This window comes from Callorhinchus milii, unplaced genomic scaffold, assembly GCF_018977255.1.
Source record: "Callorhinchus milii isolate IMCB2004 unplaced genomic scaffold, IMCB_Cmil_1.0 Scaffold8, whole genome shotgun sequence".
Lineage (NCBI taxonomy): Eukaryota > Metazoa > Chordata > Chondrichthyes > Chimaeriformes > Callorhinchidae > Callorhinchus > Callorhinchus milii.
Genome location: NW_024704749.1, coordinates 2,773,938 through 2,786,744, shown reverse-complemented (window position 1 = coordinate 2,786,744; position 12,807 = coordinate 2,773,938). Strand labels below are relative to the sequence as shown.

The window sequence follows — 12,807 nt, the reverse complement described above, 5'->3', positions numbered from 1 at the left end:
TTGTTTCTCTTGTAATACTGAAAATCCCTACCAAAGGGATAACTAGGAGAGGTTGCGCGCTCATCAGGGACCCTTCTGCTCATCAAGCCCTGATGACTTTGAGTATTTTGCAAATTGACTAAGCATAATACCATAAGATGTAGGAGCAGGAATAGGGCATTCGGCCCCTCGAGCCTGCCCCGCCATTTAATAAGATTGTGGCTGATCTTCTAACCTAATTCCATTTACCCTCCCTATCCCCATATCCTTAATCCCTCTTATAAGCAGAATTATATTATTTAATGACAGCAATTTTACATTTGGATACTGGCCATTGGTTGCAGTACCAAAGCTGTGAATTGTCGAAACAAGAGCTGGCACTAAGCAAGGCACAGCGAGATTTTACCTCATTATATCTGCTCATTCAGTGGAACAAGGTTAAAGTACAGCCTGACAGCTGCAGGGTCAGTGAAGGGTATCTCCAAAATTTGTTTCACCAAAGCAAAGACACGTGCCAAATCCCCCACTCTTTTTGGCTTGGGAATTACACTCTCATTTTCATAGTTAAGCTTTAGACAAAAACTTGCTGGATCACTTGGGCCCCTGCTGGTATTGGAAGAAAGATTATTTGCACTGTAAGGCAATTTATTTAATAGCTTTAATTTTTTTTAAAAGAGGGACAACATTTTATTCTAAATTTCAACCAACCTGCCAACACGTTTCAGCCGTTCTGAGCGGAAATTCTCATAGTGCAGATCTTGAGTGACTTCCTGTAGATCCTGCATGTGTGTGCTGGAAAAACAAAGAAGGGGTGTAAATATACCATGTAAACTAACCGAACCCTAAGCTAGCAAAAGGTCAGTCATACCTCAGCACTTAATTTGGCATGATTCAATCAAGATACTGTCAGATAATAGTACAGCTGCCCTTTTCGTATACCTTTGATAGGACTGCAGTACTCGTGAGGAAGCAGCTGCCTGTACAAAGCCCTAACATGTATCTGCCACCCAACAGCACAAGGGGTTGCTAAGAAACTAGTTTTGAGAATGGTCCACCAGTTACATTACCTTACATCCCCAGCTGTGTAGACCTGATGAGGAAACCATGGTGATTTATGTTGCAATGGGGGAGCCAGAACGGGTCACGGATATGGAGTATAAAGGACAGTTGAGCGTCAAGATGCTAAGGTTCTGTACTGGATCAGTGAGGTGCAGAGTGCATCCATGGATGGTGATGCTGCAGCATTAAGGACATGCCTATCCCATGAGATCAGGCACATGAATTACAGGCTTTTTCACATGCATCTGATTGCCACCACTATTTACTTGTACAATATAAGACACTCATTGACAATTATATTCTAAATGAGCAAAAACCAATTGAGAATGCAGAAATAAAGTTTACATGTGTTATCGACTAACATTTCACCCAGTACAAGCTCGTCAATGTGCTTACTTTAGCCACTAGGTGGCCAGCTATTCCAACAATTCAATGTATCATGCATGGAAAGAAAATAACTCCTGGCAGTAACTTTCATTAGTAGACTGCTAACACGCAGCACCTCAGCATCTAGGCAGACAAGCAACAGTCTCTCAGACCAAGTAAAGTTTTCATTGGCTCCAAAAGCCAAGTGAAGATGGTTGAGTTTGTTCCAAGAAAATAAATAGGATATTTCTGGACCTGAGTTTAATGTGTGGCCAAAGCCACTCACGGATTGATCTCATGCCAGTCTCCTACTGAGTCAGTTGTTAAACCGTCCGCTCGTTCTGTCCAGTCTATTCACAAGAGCACATTTCAGAGCCAAGGTGTGGACGTGACTAGTTCCAAGCAGCTGCACAGTTCATTCTAGTGTCGAGACTCGCAATTGCTTAGCTATAGACATAATTTGGTTCCATCCTGTGGTGCTGCACAGCTTCACAGTTAAATACCATCAGTAGAGGGCAATAGTGCCCCAAATATTTAATTTATGGAAGGGCAACTTTATTTTTCTGTAAAACTCCCAATCAAATACAATCTGGAACACCAGACCTCCAAACAAAGCAGCTACGATTCATAAATGTTTAGAGTCTGTCAGCAGGAGTCTGGCCATTAAAAATACAATCATTTTGCACACATACACACTCCAGAGATAAGAAAACTTTCTGCAAAGAACTGCCAGTTACACAGTTACGTGAATAAATAAATCCAATTCAAAGGTCTCAGATATTTTGTTTGGAAGCTTTTTCAAAAAAAACTCAATTGAGAGGTTGTCAAATACTGACAATAATCCTTGCATTTGAGGTAGCGCTTTTCACGTCTCAAAATGCTTTACAGAATATACTGTAAATTGAATTGACTGTATATTTGTGGCGAAAGGCGGTAGCCAATTGTACACAGCAGTGTCCCACAAGCAGTCGTGGATTGAGTGACCAAATTATTATTTTTTTTGAAGGATTATCATCCCTGGAAAAGCGATCCGCCAATCGACTAACAACCGGCTTCCTACTTACTGCTAGGTAAACAGAGGAGTGTGGAGTAAGGAAACTTGTTCAATATTTCGCCTTGCTGGGAATAGAACCCAGATCTCTCGTTTGCAAGGCAAGTGCCTAACCACTGAGCTTTAGGACTCCACTACGTAGAGTCCTCCAAATGAATGCACATCGGAAAAGAAACAATATAGGGTGGCCTGTTATAGCGTGTCTTAATTGAACGCAAGTTCACTTGGAACGAAGGGTCGACTGTGGGGCACACTCAGCTTCCAGCTCTGATGAGCCAGCTTCTCAAGTTGAAAATGGCCAACTTCCAGGTCACCACCTATTTCCCGTATACTATGCTCAGGAAGCATTGCTAATATCACTTCCTGTGTGCTGCCTATGTTTGCTATATGCAGTAAGCACTGTTGACATCACTTCACTTATGAAGTCAGCAGCACTTCATGCACATATAATGCAAAGTTACGTCAGCAGCAACCCGACAACATGGAACTGAGGCATTCTTTTGCACTTCGTTATGATGCGGCTTCTTAAACATTGGACCCAGCAGACTGTATTAGAATGAGATTGCCCTGGATTGTGAATCTCATATACGACAAGATACTTATTGTGTTCGTAGATAGACGTAAATGCTATAGTAAAGGTTAGATGATCACATTATCCAGGAATAAAATCCAATTCATCTGATCCCAACACATCCACTTTGCATTTGTATAGCGCCCTTCAAACGGGATAGCATCTTGGAGAGCACACATATGACAATCTCAAAATACTTTATATTATATTACTTTATATTACTTTACATATATTCATCCTGATCAATATTTCCCTTCAGCATGGTTCATATCTCATGAAAAAAACAACCCAAACTAGGTTTCATTTGAAACCTGTGTCCCAACCTCCAGCACTGGCATATTATAACTTTTCAAAAGGAAGAGTCACAAATTCCAACTTTCTTTTACTCCCTATCGAAAAGCACAAGGTGTCCACATGGCTCCTGTCTCAGAAGAGAATCACAAAATCCCACCATTCACTTCATGGCATAGCATATCAGATTACCTCTTAATTTATGACAACATTTTTCTAATTAATAACATCTCAGCAATGTTGTTCTTCCTTTTGGTTCAGAGCAGATACAAAGAGCACATATCAAACAAATATGCTTCTAACTATACAGATAACATGTTAACAACACTGACCAATCCAGCTATCGCTTGCTCCTCAGCTGCTTGGATTGGTTGGTGTACACTAGAATTAGGCAAATGAATGTGGTATGAATTCTAATCAGACACAATAGGTTAACTGCAGATCAGACAATGTCTCAACTTAACAGGGTACAGTATGAACACATCAATTCGCCATCTGAAATTAACCCCTGGTGTGTAAATCCAAACAAGAGCAAGCTACTTCCATTAATATTAACCCCCAATACAGTCAAAGTTATGGGTGAGGCTAGTTCAGGGACGATGCCCTCCCCCAGCAAGACATCAGAATGCGTGAAAAATGTATTATCACAAAACACTTACTATGAGCACATTTTTGTAAGCTTCAGGGGAGAACCATCCAGAGACACTTGGCAGTGTATTTATTTGAACTGCAGTATAGAACAGGCAGACATTTTCTCTCACTAATAGCTCATTCACTTGAAAACTAAACAGCAAAAATCTTTGCTGGTTAAAGTAAAGAGCCATTTGAAATAACTCTCAGCATTTGGAGCACTCTCCCAGTTGCCTCCATCTAAAATATATTATTTATGTGCCTTATTCATTAATTGAAATAAACCAGAAGACATTGGTACCAACTTCTCCTAACGTCAGTAGTGGGGGAACTTCCAGAGACTATAAACCCGAGAAAAAATAAATTTTCACTTCGAAAAATATGGATCAATAAAGGACAGCCAACACAGATTTGTTAAAGGCAAATCATGAAAAGAGTTTTCTGATGAAATATCGGAGAGGGTGGATGAAAGTAGTGCAGTTGAAGTAGGTTATATAAATTTTCAAAAGGCGTTTGATCAAGTGCCATATAAGAGACTTGTAAGCAAAATAGAAGCCCACAATATTAAAGGGACAGTGGCAGCATGGATACAGAACTGACTGGGAGACAGAAAGCAGAGAGTAGAGGTGAATGGTTGTTTTTCTGCCTGGAGGGAAGTGTGCAGTGGTGTCCCCCAGGGATCAGTTTTCGGACCACTGCAGTTTTTGATCTATATAAATGACTTGGACTTGGACATAGGGAGAACAATTTCCAAGTTTGCACATGATACTAAGCTAGGAAAAGTAGTAAACAGTGAGAAGATAGTAGCAGACTGCAAATGGACATAGATAGACTGGTAAAATGGGTAGACACGTGGCAGATGAAGTTTAACGTGGAGAAATGTGAAGTGATGCATTTTGGGAGGAAGAATGAGGAGAGGCGATATAAGCTGATGGTATAATCTTAAAGGGTGAAGGAACAGAGAGACCTGGGGGTTCATAATAATAATAATCCTTGCATTTGATATAGCGCTTTTCACTTCGGGAGGACATCCCAAAACGCTTCACAGAACACACTGTAAAGTGAATTGACCTTATATTTGTGGGCGAATTCGGCAGCCAATTGCGCACAGCAATGTCCCACAAACAGTCATGGATTGAAAATGACCAATTTATTATTGTTTTTTTTTGGAGGGATTATTATTAGGCTCTGTGTGGAGTAAGGAAACTTGCCCAAGGTTTCGCCCTGACCTGCCTGGAATTGAACTCAGGTCTCTCACTTGCAAAGCGAGTGCTCTAACCACTGAGCTACAGGACTCCACAATTGAGAGTTCCACACTCAGTTTATGGTCAGTCGGGTAACGATTGCAAGCTGCTGATCCTTTCTCCGATGATATGATGCTTTATGCTTGATAATACAATTGAACTAAGTCAAACCAGCTTTGTGCTCTAAAATGCAAACTTTCCCCATCACTCTACAGGGTTGCTAATGCTGCTGGTCAGCCTACGTTTGCTTAATTGCAACCTCTGGCATTGGAATTATATTATTTCATATAAGTAAAGCTTTGAAGGTGGCAGGACAGGTAGATAAAGCTGTTAAAAAAGCATATGGGATACTAGGCATTATAAATAGGGGCATAGAATACAAAAGTCAGGAAGCTATGATTAACCTTTATAAAACACTGGTTAGGCCTCAGCGAGAGACTGTGTTCAGTTCTGGGCCCCACACTTTAGGAAGGATGTCAAGGCATTGGAGCGGGTGTAAAAGAGATTTACCAGGATGGTACCAGGAATGAGGAACTTCAGTTATAAGGACAGGCTTGGAGAAGAGAAGGTTAAGAGAAGACTTAATAGAAGTTTTCAGGATTATGAGTGGATTTGATAGGCTAAACAAGGAGAAAATATTTCTACTGGCGGGTGAGCCGGTAACCCAAGGACAACAATTTAAAATAGTTGTTAAAAAAAAGAGGGGAGGTGAGGAGAATTTTTTTTTCACACACAGCGAGTTGTTAGAGTCTGGAATGCATTGCCTGAAAGGGTGGTAGAAGCCAATTAAATAACAGCTTTTAAGAGAGAAACAGATAATTGTTTGGGGAGGACAAGTTTGCAGGGATATGGAGAGAGAGCAGGGGAGTGGGATTGAATTGGATAGCTCTTTTCAAAGAGCTAGCCTGTGGTACGATGGGCCGAATGGCCTCCTTCTGCGCTGTATAATTCTATGATTCCACAATCACTCACTCCATTCAGTTCCTGCGCTCAATACTGACAATTAAAGCTGACTGAAAATCAATGCACAGTACATAATCAAATATGGAGCAAAATTAATCAGAGAGCTCGTGAAGCCTACATCTTCCAATTTATCTATATTTGCTTTCTCTCAAATGCATAGTCTGTTCAATTTTAAGGCCCAAGATACCCAATCCACACCCGTGGAAGATACTTACACAAGCATTGTGCGAAGTTTGAGGAAGTCATTATGTTCTGGATTCTCTACTTCAACCACACCCCATGGATACAGACGACCACGGATCTTTTTTCCTTTTACTTCAATTAATTGATTAGAGCCAATGACAGCAAAGGGTACGCTGGCCTGGGGATGAAAACAGAATTAAGATATGGTAGGTCTATAGATGCACTGCAAGATCAATATTCTCTGGAATCCTTTCACTTATCTTTCCGCAGTTATATAGCCTGCTCTAACAAGAAGATGCCAGATACCAACACAGGATAGATGGGAACAGCACCATATGGAAACTGAGTTTCTGAAAGCTTTCAAAGTGTCGTGGACAACCACATCCGTAGGAAGTATTATCATTTTTGCCTTAAGTTCAAAGTTAAGAATTTGATGATAACTTGGAAATCTTGTCATACACGAAAGAATAGGGTAGGGCGTACCTTTTAGAAGGTATCACCCCCATAAATAGGAGAGAGGAAAAGGATTGGGTGATCATCAGCGGGGTAGGAAAGGGAAAGTGTGACACAACATAATTAGGTTCAGTAGATATGTATAACAACAAAAACTTCACTTCGCCAACACAAATCACGTCACTTTATGGCATATCCTGTGAAACGCTTTCAGACGTCTCAACGATGTGATAAGCCGCTATTTCAAATGCAAGGATTATTATTATTATTTTAACAGGAGTTAAAATGCGACTCCTGACGCTCTGAATGCAAATTGCTTTGGACCAGAGATTATGTGGGCTGACAGGACCCATATATCCAGTTACCAACAGGAATCACTTTTAAAACCCAAATTAAATTAATAATGAAAATTTTAAAAACAAGTAACAAAGGTGAAAAGTGCACAAGTGGAAGGAAAAAAATTCAACTGGACAAACAGGAACCAAGCCAAGATGAATGTCACGGTTTCCTAAGTGTCCTGGTTTCTCCCCTCTCTTCCCCCTCTCTCCAAAACCTTTTATCTACAGTATGTACTAACAGAATCTATTACTGGCTCACCTTCAGAATCATTGTCTGCTCCTTGAATTCCTCATCTTCATCAGAGTCTGCATCTGGCAACTGGTAGATTCGGATGCCATGCTCAGAGATTTCATCCAGGATCTAAGGAACAAACTGCAATTAGGGACTCAAATCAACAACAAGAACAACAAATTGCATTTAGAACACCTTTCAAGTCAGGAAGATCTGTGTTATGTAAAAAGTATTTCAGCCTGAACACAGAATTCAATTGGAAACAATTCAACACAATTTGTTGAAAAGATAAAACCTACACGGAAACTGGGTGCATCTGCCTTCACTGTGTGAAATTTGAGTGATATCGAGTAAATCCACTCTAAATTTTGTGCTGGTGAAAATAAAGCTTTGGGAGCTGATGTCTATTGCTGTGTTATAACATGCATTAAAAAAAACAGACAGCCATACTGATAAAACGCAAAATGCTGCAAATGTGGGAAATCTGAAAATAAAAACAGAGGTCGCTGGGAACACTCAGCAGGTCAGGCAGCATCTAATGAGAAAGGAAAGTGAGTCAACATTTCGGGTCCACAACCCTTCGTCAGAACATACATGGTGGACACATTGATGTTCCATGCATGAACAACAACAACAACAAGATTACATTTGTATAGCGCCTTTCACGTCGGGAGGACGTTTCAACAGAATCCTCATAGAGAGTTCACACTCACTGATGAGTGATCTTTACAAGGTGTGTTGTTACAGCAAGGAAAATTGGCACCATCTATTTCTGGGTACCTCCTAGTAAATAGTTAAAAAGCGTATTGACAGAGACCTCACAGCACCCACCAAGGTCTCAGTCCAGCAATGCTGTGCAGCAGAATGGGGGAGTGGTAGAGAATCTGAAGAGGAGCAAAAATAACTTCAGATATGTGTCATTGAAAGAAATAAACCATTCTGTAAATGGCAATAACCACTGCCAGCCTTGGGGGGGTTTACAAAGAAAACATCCAACACAAAATCAAATAAAAAAACTTCTTGGAAAAATATGTGATTTAATTTTCTACAGTAAAATCCGTTATTACTCTGCAAATGAATGACACATTCACTCACAAAATACAGTCACACCACTTTACAGTATATCCTGTTAAGCACTTTGAAATGTCTTAATGTGATGAGGCATTATATCAAATGCACAGATTATTATGCTGTTCTACTCGAGCAAGAGTTGATGATAATGTATTTAAAGCACTTACTCTCAGTGCCAATCAGGACCTAAGAATACTTTCAATTTGTATTGACTCAAGAGTTTGAAAGTTACCCTCCCAATAGACACTGTCTTTGACAAATTAAACTCTGCAAAGGCAAAGGTATTAATTTGAGCCAAAGATCAACAACAGCAGGACTTTATCAACTCTGTCGGGAACATAGGTTATCAGTAGCAATCTGTCCTCCTCTCCTGGGTGATATGTTTGGATTCCAAGCTGTTGGAGAGCTCTCTGCTGCCTTTTATCTTTCCTTGTGTTGATTGTTGATCTGACTGACCTGCTGCACCATATAATGTAAACACACTGGGGATGATCACTAAGATACTGGCCCTGCCTCATTCCACCCCAGACACTCCTGCACAGCATCAGATCACACCAGCTAAATTGAAGATCTTCTAATCCTGCAACTTTGCAGCACAACAAATGACACAATCCCATAACAGATGTCCCACAGGATTCACTCGCATTCCAAGAACCATCAAAACACTCTTAACTGCATACTCAGTATCTTACCCAAGTTTTAAAGAAATCTTCTGGATACTTGGTTAGGTTTAATACAATCTAAAACACTTCTTTGTACGCAAGCTCCCATCGTGGCACCAACACAAAATTCAGCCTCAAAACAATTTAATGGAACAGCTGTTCACTACAACAAGTTTCCTTTTTAATTGTAAATGTAAGAAAAGTCTGCAGACTCATTCGGCCACTGAAGGTTTGCTACCAAATTGAATATTAAGCAGACAGTACAATCATTGTCTGGTACCTTTTCCACAATTGAGTCTCAATTTGTACAGCGCCTTTCATGTCAGAAGGATGTCCCGAGACACTGATCTTGCGTCTCCTCTGTATCTTGTGAAAACCTGCCTTTCGATTTACACACATCCCAGAACATAAACAATCAAATAAACAAAACTATCAACATAAATTACCAAAATAAGAATGGAGAACATAAAATCACAAATACTCATTATCTGTATTAATGCAATTGTGTTACTTTGCGATTCAATCAATTTTTATGTCCCTTCTCTTTCTCTGCGCTAAATATCAGCAAATATGTTTAGGCAGAAAACTTGAGGCCAAAATAATAATACAAATAGTTATACTGATGACTTAGCATGAGTACGACTAAAACCACCTCCCAATCCATTGCTTAAGGTGGCCTGAATTGTACAGAGATGAAAACAAAAAAAGCAAGCAGGCTGTCACTAATGCTCCAGCTTTGTTCAGAGCCTTGTTCTGCTACCATTGTAACAAACCGACTTATTATAATAATAATCCTTGCATTTTATATAGCAGGATATACTATAAAGTATTATAACTGCATTTTGTGGCCAAATGTTCCACAAACAGCCATGAAGCAAATGACCAATTTTATTTGAGGGATTGATGGTTAGGGCACTTCATGAACCTCTCATAAAGTGCTATGGGATCTCTATTATCCATCTGAACAGGCAGACATGACCTTGGTTTAACATCTAATCCAAAAGGCAGGACCTCCAACAATGCAGCTCTCAGTACTCCACACTGCATTCGATTGTCAGCATGAGCTATGTAGGTCCAAAGTCCTGATGTGGGGCTTGAACCCACAACCTTCTGACTCAGAAGCAAGAGTACTACCAACTGAGCCAGGCTGACGCTTAAATGTGAGTAGTTGTTTCCTAGTTGATGTCTAGATTCTTTGACTTGTGCACAAATAATCCACACTGTTAATTCATATAGTGCAGGTAAATACATAATATCCACAACAGCACCATTTCTAAGTTGTGGATCGAATCAAAACTGTGGCATTTCTAATATCTAGGATATACAATATAAAGTTAGCTTGCCTGTGGCGGGCAAGATATTGGGTCTTATAATTAAGGATAAAATAACTAAACATCTCAAGGAGAGTGTAATTAAAAGCAGCCAGCATGGATTTATAAAATTAAATCAACTTCTTCATCAAATTTATCCTTTTTTTGAAGTAGTAACAGATAAAACAAATAAGGGAATCCAGTCAATGTGGTGAATATTGATTTCCAGATGGCCTTCTTAAACAAGGTGATGCATAAGAAGCCCAAGGCTAAAATCGTGGCACGTGTAGTCATGGGAGAGGTAGCAGAACGGATTGAGAGATTGCTAGTTGGTAGAAAACAGAGCACGGATAAATAGCACCTTTTTAGGCTGGCAAGAAGTAGAAGTAGGTTCCACAGGGTCCTGAATCAGGACTGCTACAATTCTATTTATGTCCATAGACAGAAATACTTATCCTCATACTGGGAGCTGTTTTAAAAAAAAGGAAAGGTATTTACTAATAGGGAGGTCAGCCACATTGACACCAAATAGCAATAAGGTAGTTTGGTCTTATTCCTTCCTTCATTTACCAAGCTTTATTATCCTTCTGAGTCACAGTCATAACACTGTAAGATTACCACCTCGAGGCATTTAGACTACAGAGGATAATCAGACAGTTCTGGTTTATTTTCCACAAGAGATTTCACCGTTGAGTAACACTTCAACAAAGCATTGAACTCCACTTGTCGTCCTCCTACAATTTGGACTACTTATCACAATGCCAGTGGCTCGAGTGAAAATAATGACCAAAGTAATTTATACTCAATTTATGGAATTTTATCATTTCACCATACAGTTGAAACTTTCCTCCGTGATAATATTTTCATGCAGAAAAGTCATAATCTAGAGGAAGGTATTGGAGGTATTAAATTGGACCGGATAAAGGAAAGGGCTGCTGAAATCAATAGTCTTCTTGAAGCTAGAGTTCTAGATTTTATAAAAACAAACAGATATTTAAAAAAACACAAGATATCAAAGAAACAGAGCCTAGAGGCTGACTGTTGAAAATAACAGAAGCAACTGCTTCATCAAAAGACTATAATAAATAGGATGAAGCAACAACAACAAAATTACATTTGTATAGCACCTTCCACGTCGGGTGTTTCATGTCTAAGGTGATGGACAGACAGAATTACGGACCTGAGCTGAGGGTCGGGGTGGGGGAGGACGGTTGGGGGGGGGGGGGGGGGGGGAGATAGCAGGGAGATCAAAAGCACGGTCGAAGAGGAGGGTCTTAAGGTGGGTCTTGAAGTATGATAAGCAGCTGAATAAATCAAAGTTATACTTATACATTATATTAATTGTAGTTCCCCCACAAAATATACAGTCAATTCACTTTACAGTATATTCTGTGAAGTGCTTTGAGACATTTAGAAGACATAAGGCACTATATATGAAATGCAAGGATTATTATAGTTCAAGAGTTTGGGGCGGGTAATACAACTAAAGTGTGCCAAAGCAATGAAGGGTGTTGACAAAGAGAGAATTCACTATAGTTGGACCATCGGGACAAGTGGGAATAAATAACCTTAAAATTAAGAAAGAGTGAAAGGGGATTCCGGAAAAAAAATGTTTAACAAAAAGTTGAGCGAATATGGAATTGGTTTGCTCAAAAAAAATGAGCTGTTTGGAATGAAATATGCACTCTATCCCCAGAGGGACAAATTCTGTCTTAAGCACAGATTGGCAAGAGGCAAAGCTTGGGGACCGCAGAATGTGTGATGAGGGTACTGTTGGAGATTAACCAGCTAACACCACACTGAGAGACTGCCTGGCAAGCTTCTTGCTGCTTATCCAGCTAGGACCACATTACCAGTTGGGGGTTTAGCTTGCATGTTTAAGCTGAGTGAGAAGAATCCCTGCCCCAAGTGGCCAGCCTGACGCTCAAAGTCCTGTTGATGAGCCAGGTTGGCCGGTCTGTCATCAGTGCTGCTTTGCTCAAGAATCGAAATAACAAAAAAGGCCAGAGGATTGACTCGATTCCACCACTTTGAAGCCAATTCAAGGCAATGCTTATATCCCTCCCCACGCACAAAGGAAGATAATCACTAGTTGGTCATTTGATAAGTGCAGAATGAGCCTCACTAGGTGGTGGCAGGTACCAGGAAATCTCTAAGAGCTTCCTGGTGAGCAGCAAAATTTAGCATAAAATGTGTGAGAGTATCACCACCATCCTCATGTCCAGCTTGGACACAGATTGTTGCCCATTGAGTGATGCTTCTACCCGTTAAAATAATAAATTTAAAAACTCAAGATATCAAAAACAAGTCCTGAAACTGATAAATATGATGCAGTCTAAGAAGCTGAATAAACTGGTGTTATATTGATACCATTACATTAATTGTAGTTTAAGAGTTTTAAGGG

General features: G+C 40.0%; 1 protein-coding gene across 2 annotated transcripts in view; it reads right to left on the bottom strand.

Annotated features, from left to right (window-relative positions):
* The window catches only part of zgc:63587 (uncharacterized protein LOC393431 homolog), a 65,861-nt gene that overhangs the window by 18,436 nt on the left and 34,618 nt on the right, over positions 1–12,807 (bottom strand). For both annotated transcript variants that reach the window (XM_007908627.2, XM_007908625.2), the window contains exons 8-10: positions 7,388–7,489; positions 6,370–6,515; positions 688–771 (exon numbers count right to left, since the gene is read on the bottom strand). In XM_007908627.2, coding sequence (XP_007906818.1) covers positions 688–771; positions 6,370–6,515; positions 7,388–7,489 — 332 coding nt within the window. The remainder of the gene's footprint in view (positions 1–687; positions 772–6,369; positions 6,516–7,387; positions 7,490–12,807) is intronic.